Genomic DNA, 17,998 nt, shown 5'->3' with positions numbered 1-17,998 from the left:
ATTCCAAAATTTAGGGTTTTAACTGTTATTTTCCGTCTACTTGTGATTGGCTCAATCGGCTTTGGTTAAATTCATTGTTCTTGTGCTGCAATCTGATTGGCCAGTTTTGTTTAAGTGACCCTGGTAACAGTAGTCGCACTGTAATACTGTAGGTTGCATAAATATAATTTACAAATCAAGGTAATATTTAGCACCCTATAACAATCATCACCCCAAACAGTGAAACAACAAAATCTAATGCTTTGATCCATGGTATACATATTAAGGTAAATTTCATGCAGATCCTTTGCATCCAGTCTGGCTTAAAAGATGGAGATGGTTTTAAGAGAGAGGTCTGAAATCTAGTCAAAAAGAGAACCCAGGGGAAAACCTTCACAGCATGGACGAGAACCAAAAACAAACTCAACCTATTGTGAGCCTAGCTAGGCATATAAAGAAGAGAATGCTGCAGCGCTCCCAGCTTTAAAAGTTATGCAATTATATGTCGCCAATGATGACAGTCACCTTGTTAAGCTGATCTAGCTGTATAGTAACATCACTCTTGTAGGAAGTATGTTCGTCCACATTGCTCCTTAAAGAACCCAACTCTTTTCTCAGTCCATTGTTCACCTATAAATTTGCCAAAGTATATACATGCAGTCAATCAAAATAAACCAAATGTCTTTGTTAAAATATTCAAAAACAAAACAACATTTTTTTAATTTTCCAGACATGTTTTGATGGTACATCTGCCATTGTCAGTGTGATGGTTATGAAACAAGTGTTGAATTTTTATAGCGTGCAAATCACAATGTATACATTACATTACATTACATTACATAATATTACGTTACATGGATTCAAAGTTGCAACGAACTAAGATGCACGCGAACCTAACCAAAATGACTGTAAGCCAAGTTGCCTACAACGAGAGTGTCAAATTAATGTGTTTGACCTGCTGATTGAGGTGAGGGCTTTTCACATTTTACAGATATATGTACATATATTAGATTCTTTAAGCTTAACTTTAAATTTTAATTAGTAGCTGCAGAATCTAAAATTTTGAGACACTAATTAAGTAACAACTCTAAATTGATGAAACTGCTGGAAATGAATGACAGCCAATGTCACAAATGTTTGCAAACAAGTAATCATGACAATAAGAAGAAACACGTACTGTCTAGCAGACAAAAAGACAGACAACATAAAGTACCTCTTGTAGTCTGTCATTATCTTGCTGAAGAGTAGCAACATAAGATGTTGTCTTCTCAAGAACAGCTTTCTTTTTTTGTGCCTCTGTTTGCAAGGCATTGTGTGTTGCAGTCAATATTCTTAGTGCCTTGTCTAAATCATTCACCCTGCAAGAAAACAGCAAATGTTCAACTGCTCAATCCCGATTTGATTTATTTTGTAAATTATTGTAATTAATGTAATTTAACAGGGAAGAGCAATCCAGTGGATCTGTTAATAAACCATAACTGTTATTATTATTATTATTATTATTATTATTATTATTATTATCATTATTATTATCATTCTTACGGCAGTTAAAACTTCTGGATGCCCAGATATCCGAAACAATGATTGGGCGGCCAGCCGTAGCCAATCAATGCAACAACCAAAGTCCTTACAATTAAAATCCCAACTCCTAATCATAAAGATCCTAGTAATTAAATTCTAAAACTATTTACTATCCATAAAATCCTCAATCTAAATACTAAAACTTCTGTTCCTCATGATGGAAACACTTAAAAAAAAAAAATAAATAAATAAAAAAGTATAATAAAATGCCTAATGTCCATTGTTTCAAAAGCTTAAAGCGCCTCGCAATATTGAGTGAGCTTGTGATGACTGATTTCTGTATCTGCAGAGCTATTGTTATTATTATTATGTAAGTTACTCTTGACTAGTACCAGAAACATACAAGATTCTTAATGTAGTCGCTATGTTATAATAGGATGAAACCTGATAATAATGTTTTATTTACAACATTCTGTCCAAAGATTTAAAGTGTAAATGTTAGTGACAACATAATTTTTGTCTTATAAAAGCTAATAAAACAAATAAGCCTAGAGTGAACCAGACTCCCACGATATGACAAAATCAACTGATTTACCACACAACCACTGTCAGTATTAATATTATTATTTAAAACTGAGTGCTCAGTAAAGAAAACAATGCGTTTATGAGGTTTAACTTTAATCATAAACCACAGAAGTGCACTGTGGACCCATCTTCAAGAAGTGAATGTGCAATATTTCAATATTTTATCCCTAAGGATTTTCATCTCCTCGCTGGTTCTTCTTCAACACGAACAATACTAGCTGGCAAAAAAGACTACATAGTAACTACTTTGGGAAGCTTAAACACAATATGAGCTTTGCTTTCTTTAGCAAGCAGAACCACTACATGAAAGTGCTTAATATATGTGAACAACCTTGAACTTTACCCAGAAAATAAATTATAGTGATTTGACTTGAAAAACACCCAAAGTGACTTTAAATGTCATACTTCACTGCCTTCGTTTCATTGTTTCCAAAGGAATGACCTTAAGGACAGTGCCTACTTTTGTTACTGTGCATACACTCTATGCATCTCAAGATACTCAGGTTTCCTATGGGCATAGATGCCTAGCTACTAAATACAGGGATATTATATTTTTGCGTGGTTTATAACTATGTGGAGAAAGCAGAACTTAGCAAGTGCTCTTGGTACCCAAAAAGAAAATTGGCGGTAACCATGTATTTTACAGAGATAATAAAATTTGGAAAACAATACCAAACATTTCTTTGTAATTTACTGCATTTTAGAATAATAATTGTCGCTTGATTATCTCAGCAATACCCCCCAATTTTCTTTCTGGATTCCAGTAGCCCATACTAGTCATAAACTGTGCAAAAATACTTCTGTATTAGGAGGCACTGTCTTTAAACTAAGCTTCCATTTCTTTTGTTTTTGCTGTTTTACAAACATGAACACTGTCTGGACTTTTGGGCCTTGTACAGTAGCATTAGTACAGTAAGCTTTTGTAACTATGATCCAAACAGACTAGTCCCTCAACCAACTGGTAAAACATGAGTCTGGGTTGGAACATCTGCTTGAACTGAACAATGTATGCAGAGAAGAAGGTGAAACAGATTTAAAACACTCTTCTTTTAAAGACAGAATAGCTATAAGCTCATAATCACTGGGAATGTTCCTCAATCTTGAAAGGAAATTTATTAATAAATTAAAGTAATTGTGAAGATTTTATGGTCATGCAAACTTACAGCCTATTGTATTTGAAAGGAAATTTAATAATAAATTAAAGTAATAAATATTGTGAAGATTTTATGGTCATGCAGTTTTATAGCCTAATGTATTTGACTAATTATTAAAAAAATATCTACTGTGTCCTTGTAGACAAACATGTATCAGGGGAGGTATGAGTCTCAGAGTAAAAAAACAAACAAAGTATTTTTAACAAACAAACAGTGAAAAAAGCATGTGATACATGACTGTACGGGAAAATCCAGCCTGCAAAATATTAATTTTTATTAACTTAATTACATAGCAAAAAAACATTGTTAGTCAAAATTCATGGCTTCCCCAAACACATGCCTTATAAGGAACTCCTCTCGATTCTTCAAGCTTTCTGATTTAAAAAACTCCAGGGTTTTCTTTTCCATTGTTAGACAGTCAACCTCTTGTTGAAGTCCCTTAAGGGATAAATTGGTTGAAAGAGAATTTATAAGTATTGAGAATTATAATAAATTAAGCTAGCTGGCCAATAAATGAAACAATCACTTAAAACAAAGATAAAATAAGAACATTTTAACACCACAGACAAAACCCTTTTGCTCAGGGGTCATGGATGGTAATGAAGGAGTATCTGGTGGATTGTAGATCCTGCCTATTTAGTAAGTTAGTAATGTTGTAGATGCTGATGAGTGGATTGATTCTATATTTGACATTTATAGATTCTGAAATCCGGGTTCTAGTAGACTCTCAGATTCCTGATCATTAGCACAGAATTGCAATCACTGAAACTCATTGGCTGAAAAAAGGCTGGGGTGGTTTATGATGCTCTGTGTGCTTAACCACACTAACAAAGGGTTCTTTGATGGGTTGGGGGGGGGGGGGGGGGGAAGCTGTTTCCAGTTGATAAGAGCTGGTGAAACAGTCTGACCAGCATCTTTCTACTAGCAATCAATTAGCCTTTTCCGGCTTTTGTCGTCTGCTCTCACAGTCCAGCAATTGATCAATATGCAAAGAAATTATTTCTAACTGGTCTGATCTGAGTGGCTTTCCACAAGACCAGTTTAAAGTCTTCCTAAACTTCGACATTCAGATTAGACAGGAAAACCAACATGTTAGTAAAGAGGAAATATCCAGGATTTAAGTAGCTGGCATAAATAATCTTAATAGAGCCCAAAATATGTGTTCTATCTTGAGACTAAACTATTCACTATTGAAAACAACCCTATATTTTGGCATCCTTGGTTTGAGCAAAAAGCTTTCTATAATTAAGACATTCTAGACGTAAACAGCAACTTTCTTACTTTTGAAGATATTTTTCAAAATAAGTTTCAGAACAAAACAATTAATTTATCTGCAGCCATTCACTTTTCCAGCTGTTGCCAACTGAGCACATGTTTATGGCATGCAATTTAACAATGTCCTTTTATTCAGAAACTTTATCTAATGGTTTAAGGTTACTCTATACCTTCAGAGGTGTCTTGCGTTTAAGCGATGTAGCGTGTCCAGTTTAAACTGTAGATACCTGAACCCCTATATCAAATTAAAGCTTATAGACCTGGTTATTAAACTGTACCAAGAATTTTGAAATAAAATTAATTGTCGAATTTTTCACAACCTCTAAATGCGAGCGTCCAAATTACCTTTTTAAAGCTACAAGTCAAAGCGAATTTTGTTTTTCGCTAATTTCATTTGCTCCTCAGTTTCCGGACTGGAGGAGCTAAAAAAAAGTGTATGCGTTTTGCCATATTCAATCGCAATGAAAAGTTATAGAGCATTTTCGAAATGGGAAGAAAAAATATGGAGTGATCGTACAAAAATCGCTCTCGGAGAAAAATATTTCGAAAGAAAAAATTTGCAGACACGTTTTTGTTGTTTATATGTTAAACTAGCTACTGTCCAAATTTGAAGGCAAACTAACAAATTCCTTTTGAGTTTTAGCTCTTTGAAGTGGCTCCTCCAAGTGAATAAATTGATTTGAGAAAACAGCACTAAAAATTCGGCAATTCATTTTATTTCAAAATTCTTGGTTTAGTTTGATAGCCAGCTCTATAAGTTTTAATTTGATATAAGGGTACAGGTATTTACGGTTTAAACCGGACGCGAGACACCTCTGAAGGTATAGGGTAACCTTAATATAAATTGTAAATAATACCGATATTTATCTTACATGCAAACAAATAACCCGCAACCTTATTCCTCACATCCCTCAATTAAACGAACACACAAGGCACCGACTACGCTTATTTGTCATTCTTTAAAAGCATAATTTTTAATGTCTTTGCCTGTAAGTGCGTTGACAAGAAGCCAATAATATTGTAAAAGAATTTCAAAGCAAGATCTTATTGCAGTGGAAAATTGAGAAATGTGCTCTTCTATATTATCTAATTCATTCTTGTCCCAGAACGTTAAGTAGTTTGCAATGTTATGAACTGTTATTAAACTTGTATCTCATTCCGAACGATTTTTTTCCTGTCTACTACATTTATTTATAACCTTGTAAGTCATAATGTACTGTTAGCCATTGTTGTTGTTGTGTTGAGATTCCAATCAAAAAAGAAACACCATTGAATCAGTACACATTTACAAGGGACAATAAATTAATATACAGTGTACCCTGCTAGCAGGGCGTTTCTTTCTGGCAAGTCATTTAGCATATATGAAGTCATTCGCGCCTCTAGTATTTTTCGTAGTCAGCTTGTTTACTTCCCCGAGTAAACAATCTGACTACGCAAAATACTAAAGATGCATTTACATCTTCATACATGCTAAAAGACTTGCCAGATAGAAACGCTCTGCTAGCAGGGTACAATAAATATATTATTATCCCTGATTATTAGCAACATCATAGAACTCTGATTTGTTTTAATTACCTCTTGCTCTATGCCAATGCTTTTGAGTTGCCCTCGCAAGAAGCATATCTCACTTTCACCTTCTGCAAGTTTTCCTGCCTGGTTCTGTTTTAAAACCAGAAAAATTCTTATTCAATGTACTTATTATAAATTCAAGTTAGTACTTTATGATTAAAAACTGAAGATGACAGGAGAGCTGTCAAAACATGTCTTTAAAAATCAAAACTGTTGCTGTTTTTAAGAACAATTATTGATTGAAATTAAAATAACATAATCTAAGGTATGAACCAATAATTACCGGTATTGACTTTATGCATGCGCATGCTACCAGTAAAGTTATAATATTATTGCGCATACAAGTGCCTCCATTTGAATTGCGTATTCTAAGAATTGCCTATTCTAATGGTTTTCTTCCACAGTGAAGAAGGGTTATGAACCCAAAACGCCTGCGCTTTTTAAACATTTGACACTTTTCGATATTTATTATAATATCAATCTTACCAGTAATATAAGGTAATGCAATGCTAATGTACTGCAGCATAACACATAACATAACATATCATAACATCACCTACCATAACATAACATAACGTAACATAACGTAACATACGTACACGTTCATGTAATGTAATATTTACCTGAACCATAATGTAATGTAAACATAATATAACTATATACTACATTTATTTTCCTCCACCATTCTGGTCTCAGGTTGAACCAGGGTGTATCTGGTATTCAAGCTACACTGTAATAACAATGCCAAGAAATATGGGTGAGCTAGCACCATCGCCCCACATAGTGTACTGGGTAAAGACTAATGGACTAAAGATCTGAGAGTTGTGAGTTGCCTTCAAATCCTGGTGAGTGTCAACATGTGATGTTGCAGGGGGGGGGGGGGGGCATGTACAAATGGACCGTAGAGTAGGTTTAGTGTCAAGACAGGGAGATGAGGATAAGGGAAGGCAGGTTAGGGTTGGGAAAGTTTAGCTTAGGGCTAGTGATACCTCCCAAAAACCAAACCCCACCTTTTATCTTACATAATTTTATAATAGAGCAGTTTTCAGTTGAGTGTCGTAAAACCAAAACCAGAGTAATAACTCTGACCAATTGCAAATGAGCAACCAACAAACCAGAACTCAGAGCATTAATACATGTAACTGGAGGCAAGCCCAGGAAAAGGTGTGCCAGCAATTAAGTCACGATTGGTTTTGGTTTTGGTTCCCATTGGTCGAGAAAGTAGTGCGAGGTTTGCCAACCAATCACAGAGTGGTATAAAGTAAAACCCAAGTAGAGGCATAATATTACTTTTGACACTCAGTTGAAAACCGCTCTATTTGACAACTGATTCAACTAGGATCAGTACATATTTTACCAGGTTGATAACATCTTTGACCTAAACTGGATTCCAACAAAAATACTAAGTTACTAAAGGTGCACTCCGCACCACTTATTACAATTCTAAAGCAGCAAAAAGATACTTGCCTGTATGGTTAGATGAGCTTCTCTGAGCTTTTCTAATAATAACATTCTCTTAGTTTCACTCTCATCAAGTGAGCTTTTTAAACTCCTTTCATAAAAGCTTGAAGAATTGATAGGACTTCCTAAGGAGTTCAATTCATGACTTGAGAACGATGAGTTATTTTTCATTTCATTTGATTCACTGTCCAATCCCAAGGTTGAATACCCTGATGCTGCACCATTCTGCATTGCATCAACACTTTGAGGATAAACTTTAGATGAATACCCACTATCTGTGATTTGAACCAGACCATTCTTGCTTCCATGCTGCTTCACCCAATGGTTTGAAAGTGAGTTTAAACCATCAGAGTTTGGTGAGAAGTCTACTGGTAAATTGAGAGCTTTTCTCAGAGCTCTTACTTCAACACCAGTGTTACTATAACAATGAGAATCATCCTGCAAGAAAATCATGGTGAATGTATTATTATGTATACAGTTCAAAATATGAACACCTAATAGTCAAGATTTTAGCCACAACATATAGGTTACCCAGCTGGCTGTTACATCATGACACATAGTAAGAGGCCACCTCCTGATGTTAGACTCAAGAAATTAAAATAATTTGTTGTGCACACAAAGCTAGGGATTAGCACCTAGTTATTCTCAACCTGTTGTGTGATTACTATGAAAACTGAGTTTATAGTAAAATTCAAGTCAAGCCAATTTCAAAATATAACTTAAAATAATTTCCTCCCATAAATAACTATCTATTGACAAAACAAATTTCTCTGAACAAACAAAAGCCAAACTTTGTTAATGATTATTGGTTGCCATAGCAACACTGTAGCGTACCAGCTACCTTACTTTTCTTGAAAATTATATTTAATTGTTTTATATTTTCCTTTTCTAATTTTTTTTTATTGAAATGTTGGACAAAAGATTTAGTGACAATGAAAATTCCTGGGAAATGGAAACAGTGTCACCTGTACAAATAATATTATGAAGTCTGTAAGCTTACATATTAACCAAAAGGATTAACACTAAGCTTAAAAATCATCTGCAAGGACTGAGAAAATGGAGTCTTTTATAAGACTTGAATTTGGTTCTATTACTATAGAAGAAATGCTCCGTCTACAAACCAAACTAGAAAGAATCAACTTGATATATATTAAGCCATGAATTTTTAATGAGGCGACAAAGACTGTGGATTGTTTTCCCTATAAAATGTAAACAAGCCATCGAAAGCACGCCGCAAAAGCGAATTGAAATAATTTGAAGCAAACGCCAGCAAACTTTAAGCTTCCAAAATTTGCGGAGATTGTAGCGTAGATAAAACAGTTCGGAAGAAAACCCAATTTTGGCATTGTATTAAACAGGTCTATCAAACGGTTAATAATAAATGATCGAGTCACTGGTACAGTATTAAATAAAGAACAGAAGCATGCAGGCGAATTGTGCTCACTTTGACGACAACAACATGCCAGAATTTCATTTTCTCAAAACATAAATAACACTACCACGAGAAGAATAAAATCCATGCAAGGTTTAATTTGGATTCGTTCATCATGTAATAGCGCTTACCTCCAAGTTAGGATGTGTGTTTGTAGCACTTAGCTTGAGCGCGCCATTGTTGACAAAGTGAGGGGTCTTGAAAGACGAGTATGAATTGTGCACTCGAGTGCGCGTGGGTAAATTTGAAAACCTGCTCTCGGCTACATTGCTCCTGCTACAAAACAGTTCATCAGGGTTCATTATTGGCTTGTATCATGTCCATCGAATACGCTTCGGCTTGTAGCTTCCAGATTTGCTGACTGTCCACGTTATTATACTTTCACCTTTCCAGTTGTCATTAAAATCATACAGAGTAGCTCATACACGACAGGCCCTCAAGTTGTTTTTGCACCATCAATTGAAAACGAAATAAAGTGCAAAGATGATTCATGTTGTCAAGAAAAGAAATTCTTCGCCACGACACTGTTTCTTCAGACAAAAGGACAAGGGCTAGGGGTCTGTAATGAATATCCGTGGCACCGACTCACAGTTTATCACAAGTAACACAGGCACCCCAAGCTTAATCTAGATTTTTGAGGAATCTTCGCTGTTAAGAAAAAATTCATGGCGTTGCGTTGCTTTTTAACTACTTCTCCTGAATGATTGAGCTACTTTCCGTCAGCAGGCAATAAACAGACTGAGGAGTATTATAATTAAAATAGTTTTAAAAGCAACAAAATGTACTTGAAGGACCTGTGCGCCACGGCCAAGGATCAAACTCCCCACCCCACTGTGCACAGTGACTTTTTGTTGCTTTCTCTAAGGCGCTCGATCCAAACGGGAGGTTTTCGAGGCAAGATAGAAATTTTAAAATAACAATAATCCAGGTTTTATTTGCCGTTCCTCCGTCAAGGTAAAATGGTTGTTATTCATCGTTGTTATATGAAAAGGGAATTCTTCTCCTCACTGAAATAAGAATGACCTTTTTCTCGACACCCGATAAAAATCACCTTCGAGACTGCACACAAAAATCACCAAGAAACGAAGTTCACCTTTTGCTTAACACATCAGCTGGATGCTTATGAATTGTTTGCACGTTTAGCTTGATCATTATGCCCGCTTCTGTAAGAATTAGCGAAGAGCAACTCAACCATCTGGTTTCGCTGGCGAAGCACGACTACTCCATAACCGGACGTGTTTTTATCAAAAACCACGAAAACGCTTGCAAATGGGTGCAGCGCTGGTGTGCATTATACCAAAATTTTTTGTTCTACTTCGAAAGTGAAGATTCTACAAAACTTTCAGGAGCTATTTACTTGGAGCATTCCATTTGTGAGAGATTCTGCTTGACTAACCTAAAGGACAGCGAAAATCAGGTATGTTTTTGTATTTTGTATTTGAATTCATTTTACTAAGACTGACCGTCGCATTAAAAAGGCATTATTTTGTTTTCTTTCGGCTTCATTGTTGTCTCCTTTCAGAGATCTAGGTACAGTTTATATTTTTTGTTCGATTGTGAATTTGTTTGCAGATCACAGAGCTTTTTCGTCAAATTTATAAGATTCAAAATAAAGGAATATAAAAGAACCTCTTAAAAGGGGCGAACCAATTTGGTTTCGTTCCACCTTGCCACTGAATTGAAGTGATGTACGGTTGGCTTTTGTTTTGATTCGTGAGTGGAAGGCAGACTTGCTTCAGACATTTGTTTTTGCAATCTAAATATTTCTCTTCAAACCCGTTTTTGATATTACAGGAAATACCGAGTTCAAGTACTGTGTGGGCGAAATGGTGTGCATTTTTAGCTCGTGTCTAAATTTGTCAACAACATGCAAAAATCCCCAATTTTTTATTGATATAAGTCAGCCCCAGTGCCGACCTTATAGATGATTTTGGAGGGTCAACATCACTGTCGTTGATCTTTAATTTCGCATGAATAATTCTTAAGGTTTTAACTTCATTCTGTCGTTTTCTTAGTAATATGTTTTTCACATATCGACGTTTTCTAGGCCTATAACTCTGTGTTGACATTTGCAAATGGCTTGAAAACAAGAAGAGAGATAATTGCAATCGATTATTTATTATTCATACATAAAGTGAACAAATATGTTTTGCACTTCCCTGTGTGGTCTTTGAGGTTGAATATATTTTGTTCGAGTTCAGTGTGGTGCACAAATTTGAATAAGGAATTTATTAAGGTTCTGCGAGTAGCTTTCACAGTCACTCCATAAAAGTCAATGTTCAGTCACCTATTATTCAGAACTTTTTCTTCCTCAAGTATCTTGCCCAACTTTTTGAAAAATTTGTTCTTTTATTAAAATAATATTAATCTCACTTTGTAATATGTTGAAGGCCAAGTTGAAATCTATAGCATCTCCAGACGAGTTAATTTTACATAATTTTAAAATTACTAAATGGGCCTTTCTTATTTTTCTTTAAATGGTATAGCTCAGCCAATCAGAGGTTAACATTTCTAACAATTCTGTCTGGGAAGTATTTCATGATTCAAACAAGTTTTCCTGTGAAAAAAAGATCTAGTTCTTTTACTGCAAAAAGTGGTTATTTTTTATACTGTTTCTTTATTGACAAAACCTAGCCTTTTAACTTGGGAGAACCAACTATTAAATATTAATAGTAATATAGCTGGGTGGCAAATGGTCCTTCAAAGGTATGTCTTGCAAAATTTTAGATAATTTTGTTGGTCTGGCACTACCATTTTCGTGTCTCGTGCCGGGCAGGAGTCTTGATTTCATTTGCATGGCTAAGAAAGTCTTAGTTAGCAAACAAGAATGCCTGTCTCACCATCTTACAAAGTCCAAATTAATTATTCACCACCCCAGTAAAGATCATTCATGTTGTATTTATTCATGATTTTAATACCAATCTGCAAGTAACTGATTCGTAGAGTTACTGAGAGATCCAGTTGGCCAACTTACGTAGAGTAGATGATTCTATCACCTGGATTCATCTGGATTTAGGGGAATTGGATTATCTGTCCAATTCCATGACTTATGGACATACCCGATACTCTTCCTGAAGGGCCTTGAATATCTGGCTATAAAATGCAATGTACATTAGGTTCAATGTCACATTTGCCTTTCATTGTTCTACGCACTGCACATTTTGTAAAGTTTCCCTTCCTCCCTCCCTCCCTCCCTCCCTCCCTCCCTTCCTCCCTCCCTCCCTGTTGGAGGTATGTTGTATATATTCTCAATAAATTTGGGGCCACTTCTTAGGGATGGTTTTAGGTTAAGTCTGTGCAGCAACTTTCCCCACCAAGTTTCAATCAATAGTTTCTTTTTTCTGTGTTTTGACTCATTATCTACTGGTCAACAGTCTTGTCTGATCCAGCTCTTCTTGGAAGATGTGTAAAGCTGTATACAGCTGTTTCGACAAAGTTTGTCCAAATAAAGCGTAAAAGTGTATGTGACAATGCTGAAAGGTAGCGTGGGAAATACCCAATATATTTCAATAAAAGCTCAGAATCTATATTGCCCGCTATCTCAAGTCTTCGCTGTACGGTTGAGGCATTATGGATTCTGAGCTTTGATTGAAATTTATTTGGTAGTTCTCAGACTACCTTTCGGCATTGTTGTGTACGCTTTTACGTTTTTTTTTTGGACAACCTTTGTTGAAACAGCTGTATACATCTTTAATCACTCATTGTCACTGCAATTTGTTTTGATAATTTAAGCAAAATTTATCAAGCTTTGATTCTCTTTTTTTCTCTTTTGTTAATGGGGGAAATGTTAGATCCATGTGGTCGAGATAAATTATGGCAGACATAACTTCCCAAGAAAGCAAGCACAATTTTAATGCAAAAACCATTCTGTCAAAAGATATTGTCAGTAGCAGAATTAACAACTGGCTCATGCCATGAGAAAATATCGCTGTTGACAAAGTGATTGGCGGATAAATAAATAATAATAATTATTAACTAATAATTAATAATAATTAATAAATTTTATACTTGTGGTAGTGTATAGTTTCATTTATTGTGGGGAGGACGGGTATTCTTTTTCGTCTTTCCTCTGTGAATAACAAATAAACAAAACCTACAAACTTAGATGCCTGATTGTGGTTAAATCATAGCCCATGTGGGCTACATTTGAATTAAGTCATCATCTCATGATAAAAGATATGCCACATTCAATGGGATGCCTGAGGTATGCCTGACAGTTTTTATCTTGGATCAATAGAAGTTGTCACTAGTAAAAAGACACTTTCCAGGGATCAGTGATTATTAGACAAGTACAAGTACAAGTTAAGTTTTTGATCTGCCAATTTTTCTGAAGAAAAGATGTTAAAAACTTTGAAGGTGTATGGGGTATTGAGAAAAAGTACCTGGAAATGACAGGGGATATCCATAAAAAATGTTGTTGATCACACAGCTGGGTATTTTACAAGCATTTAGCATCTTTGTATTATAGGTAAAATGTGTCTACATCTTTGATATAAAAAGCTCTCTTTGTTTCAATAATTGCAGAACTGTTTTTGTATCAACATACCAACTGCAGATGGACAGCAGCAATTTATCCTAAGAACAAACACTGACCAGGAGTGTAGGGCATGGATTGATGCTATAACAAACTGCAGGTACGTTATCACTGGTTTAGAGAAAATTGAGAGAAAAGGAGAGCTACAAGTTGCCTCAGTCTGTAAATCACAGTTGTTGTTTTTACATCCAATCACATTTTGCATGCTGATTTGTTAACTTTGCGGTTTAATATGGCCACTTTGCCGGAAATGACAGAGGGCCAATATCAGTGTAGAATGTTATCTGTTAAAACCCTCTTTATTATGCAGCTGTGAAGTTCATATATTTGAACTGCACATGAAGGAATGAATAAATGACAGACCCGATTACCATTATGCTTACCCAACATATTCAAGTAGCTGCAAAGGAAAGCTGTGACTTCTTTATTATTATTTCTCCCTTTCTTTTCTTAATTTTCGTAATTTTAGTTGTTTTTAATGACCGATAAAATCCGCTTATACTTTTAATAAGAGTTGTTTTTTCATCATTAATTATGATAATTTATGATTTTTTATTACGAATGAGAATACTATTGTAACTTGATGAGATTTGTTTTTTTTTTCCTTTTTCTTCAAAAAAAAATTGTGCTTGAAAATAGTCTATTTTTTTAATCGAGAAGAATTGTAAATAGGTTTTAATAGCTCTGTTTTCTACTTTTAACTTGTAAATAACAATTTCCTTGGAATATTTTAATAAAGTCATTATTATTTTTTAATAAAAAAATTATAATTATTATTATTATTATTATTATTATTATTATTATTGATTTCCAATTATGTTATTGAATTTTATTGCATGCAACCATACTTGTACAGTACGCTTAGAGTCATGTTGATTGTAAAATTTATTTTATTATTCGTTATTCAATAAAAATATTATTATTATTAAAAAAATTATTGTTATTATTATTATCATTATTATTATTATTATTATTATTATTATTATTATTATTATTATTGCTTGAAAGTGATGTAAGGCTAAATTTTGTGAAAGAGATTGCTAAACATTGCATGGTGAATTATTATGATTGCACTGAATGTCTTACATGAGCTCACCCCTGGAGAACGCACCAGAGCTGTGTAATCAGTCTCTGGGGAACAACTCACAAAATTAATTAATTAATTAAATTACTTGCAAAAGTATATGTGGGTGGGATACCATTTGTGGACCAGTTTTGGCTTACTTTGTTTTTGGATTCTTTTCTTTTAATTAGTTTTGCTGAATTGCAATCAGAGAAAGAGGAACTGGAAAAGAAGTACATCCACATTACGCAGATACTGGAAAGTGAAAAGACTGCTAAATGGCAGTTACTTCAACAGTGTGAGGAGCAAGGCCAGTTAGTGGCCAGCCTGAAATCTGAGGTAAACAATCTTACTAATATCTTAAATTATACAAATTGTTAATAACAATAACTCTGCCCAACAAACTATGGAGGTAAACACAGTGCAATAAGTTTATAATGGACCTGATGCTAACTTTCTGGATATTTATATGCTGTGTGATGGTTTTACCCTTTAATCCGTAAGAGTGCTAATTGGCACATAATGCCATAACTCTGTCAATATTAGACAGATTTCGATGAATAATTGATACCAAGATGGTCTTGTGAAGATCTACCCATTAAAAGGATGAAAACTTAACCCCCTCCCATATGTGATGTGGTTGACTACCCCCATAACTTTTCAACTTTTTTCCCCAAGCAGGTGTGGGTCTCAAGACATCTCTCACATCAATGGACATGTTGAGAACTGCAAAATAAGCTATAGTTTAGGGGTATACCTAATATACACAAGGATTGGGATGTTTTTAACTTTTAAATTTTTACGTTTTAAGGCCATTTATCTCAAAGCCATAACTTTTCTCATTTTATAATTATATCAGTTATGAAATACACTCATTGAGTAGCTTTAAAATGGTATATTATACATACACGTTGAGTTTGTAGTCCTGGATCTGGACAAAATGTCGTTTTTCCTTAGGAGTTAAAGGGTTATATTGCGCTATCTCATGATAAAGGTTCTGCATTTCATACTTTTGGGATAAAAAATGCTGTCATTCTGGAATTTTGCAATGCAAGAGCTCTCAAATTCCCCTCATGCATTGAGTATGAAACAAAATTCAGCCATTTACCTGCTGACCAGCGAAATGTAGGCTCTGAAACGAGAAATGAGACTAGAATGTCACATTTGAATTCAGAGTCTGACTGTGATCCTTCAGTGATGAAGAAGGCAAAATTCTTTGTAGTGGTCAGCTGTGTACGTGGGTAAATTTCAAAAGGAATAAACTGTCAAATATCCATAATCTGTCTCTTCTGTTCAGTCATGTAACTCTATAGTATCTATTATCACACTTTGTTGTAAAGAAAAGTGCCTTTCCTAGCTTTTTTATGCCACTGAAGGTGTTCTTTTTACAAGTTACTAAATAAATCACTTTCACTTGGTACTGCCCCTGAACCCCACTAGAAGAATTGCTTCCTGGAAAATCTCACTCCACAGTGAAATCTGAACTTGAGAGCACTTGAATGCTATAGACTGAACACTGAAAAAGTGTGCTTTGGGGGTAAATCTTGCTCAAAATGGGAAAATTACAGCAATTACTCTGAGCACAACACAAAGCAGTTGCCATTGCTCCATCCCGTTTGCCCATAACAGTTACTATAACCATTCCTTGCATTCCTTATACAGTCGAACCTCCCTTTGTGACCACCTCTCGTAAGCGACCACCTCTCATTAGCGACCCCTTTTCCAAAATACCAAAAATTTTCAAGTCAAACCACTATAGATGGAACCTCTCATAAGCGACCACTTTTAGAGATGATTGTTTAAAATTTTCAGTTGTTTTTAACCTCCTGTACGCGACCACATGACACACAATCTGCTGTTTCTCTCACGGGCGGAAATTGAATAATGTATCGCTGTAACATATTGGCCCACATCACTGCAGCAGATGCCATATTAAAATCTCACAGCCGGTGCTACCGGAAGTGTCTCTCAAAACAATTGATAACATACACATGCACTATGGTGTACACTGAAATAAACTTTAATCAGGTTGAATCCCTTGTAGGAAAGAAACTCTCTTATCTTGTAAATGCATGTACATGCATGACCAGTGATGACTCTCTCAACCTTGTATTACTCAACAACGAAAAATTGTGGCAATAAAGAACGTCAACTGGATTATGTAACAATCAAACAAGCACGAAAATTTGTAGATGTTTTACGCTTGAAATGTAACATTGCAAAAATGCCATTTACTGTTTGCTCCTAAATCAGACAGTCTAAAGAAAAGTTATTACTGTGAGTTTCAATAAGCACTGGCAAAAGGGTTAGGTCTCCGCAATTACCATATGTAAATTACCCGAAATTTAGACCCCCTGTGGTCTGACCTCTGGTAAGCGACCACCTCCCGTAAGCGACCACATATCCTTGACATTATGGGTGGTCGCTTACAGGAGGTTTGACTGTATATTATTTATATTTGCTCAATAGAGCTGCTGCCTCATTGATTAATTTCAGATTGGCTTGCTTTTAATTAGCAGTATTTATATTCTTGAGTAAGAATGTAACATTTTATACAGGTTGGATCTCTTCGAAAACTAAAGGCAGCTGAGGCAAGAGACGAAGAAAGTGAGGAAATAAAAAACATCAAGAAGGTAATTAAATGCTATGGCTGCAATATTGATTTCTCAGGCTAAACTATTTCTAGTAGTCAAATTAAATTTTGAGATAAAATTAATGATGAAAAAAAGCGAAAAATTTATGCAATGTTTCAATGTCATCATAGCATCCTTGTCAAATCCATTTATATAGTAGTTTTATTGACCTTTTTTTATATTGAGAAAACTGCTATGATGACATCAAAATGTTGCATTACTTTTTTGCTATTTTTAAACTCTTTCTGAGGTGGAAAAGAACTTTGTTACTCTTACATGTATGAAAGGTTCAACTGTAGTACAATGATGGGCACAAGATAGACTATATGGGTTTGTCTTGATAGGTGGATTAAGCTCATGGTTACATAGTCCAGTCTTTGCTTGTCTTCATGTTGATGAACTATATTTGTTTGCCTCTGTGTTTTTTAGGTAAAACATGCTCAGTGAATTTTCTGGGTACATGTGATGTTAAACTGTACCAATGTTCAAGAGTTGTGTCAATTTCTTACACCTTTTGTAGAATTGTCTCAGTATACATACATGTGTTGATTTACTCAAAAAGAACAATATTTCATGAAAAAATTATGCTATTTTGCCATTGAACCTTGATTGAACTTGAGCCATCGGTGGAAACATGCTTTCATTGGAGTTACATTTTAAATATTATTTTGTTTGTTTTATTTTTTTACTGAGAGTTTCCCATTTACCAGGGTTCAAGTGATCAAGATACTAAAATAGTGTTTAAATAGAATTTAGTAAATTCTTATTAGCTTAACTTGCAAGCAAAACCTG

General features: G+C 34.8%; 2 protein-coding genes across 3 annotated transcripts in view; one reads left to right on the top strand and one right to left on the bottom strand.

Annotated features, from left to right (window-relative positions):
• Positions 1-9,570, bottom strand: part of LOC146476940 (uncharacterized) — a 41,135-nt gene extending 31,565 nt beyond the window's left edge. The window contains exons 1-6 of the mRNA XM_085113900.1: positions 9,108-9,570; positions 7,551-7,982; positions 6,090-6,173; positions 3,580-3,677; positions 1,193-1,337; positions 505-609 (exon numbers count right to left, since the gene is read on the bottom strand). Of these exons, the coding sequence (XP_084970026.1) occupies positions 505-609; positions 1,193-1,337; positions 3,580-3,677; positions 6,090-6,173; positions 7,551-7,982; positions 9,108-9,278 (1,035 nt within the window). The 5' untranslated portion in view covers positions 9,279-9,570. The remainder of the gene's footprint in view (positions 1-504; positions 610-1,192; positions 1,338-3,579; positions 3,678-6,089; positions 6,174-7,550; positions 7,983-9,107) is intronic.
• Positions 9,571-9,829: 259 nt separating this feature from the next.
• LOC146476939 (ras-specific guanine nucleotide-releasing factor 1-like) overlaps positions 9,830-17,998 on the top strand; it is a 44,223-nt gene continuing 36,054 nt past the window's right edge. The window contains exons 1-4 of one of the 2 annotated variants that reach the window (XM_085114041.1): positions 9,830-10,393; positions 13,501-13,610; positions 14,765-14,912; positions 17,132-17,206. In XM_085114041.1, coding sequence (XP_084970167.1) covers positions 10,130-10,393; positions 13,501-13,610; positions 14,765-14,912; positions 17,132-17,206 — 597 coding nt within the window. In that variant the 5' untranslated portion in view covers positions 9,830-10,129. Of the gene's footprint in view, positions 10,394-13,500; positions 13,611-14,764; positions 14,913-17,129; positions 17,207-17,998 lie in introns of those variants that run through there. The other variant, XM_085114042.1, reaches the window with a different exon arrangement.

Source organism: Pavona decussata, unplaced genomic scaffold (genome assembly GCF_977016875.1).
Source record: "Pavona decussata unplaced genomic scaffold, jaPavDecu1.1 SCAFFOLD_72, whole genome shotgun sequence".
In the NCBI taxonomy this organism is placed as follows: Eukaryota; Metazoa; Cnidaria; class Anthozoa; order Scleractinia; family Agariciidae; genus Pavona; species Pavona decussata.
Note: the sequence above shows the minus strand (reverse complement) of the source record. Positions and strands in the feature narration are given on the sequence as shown.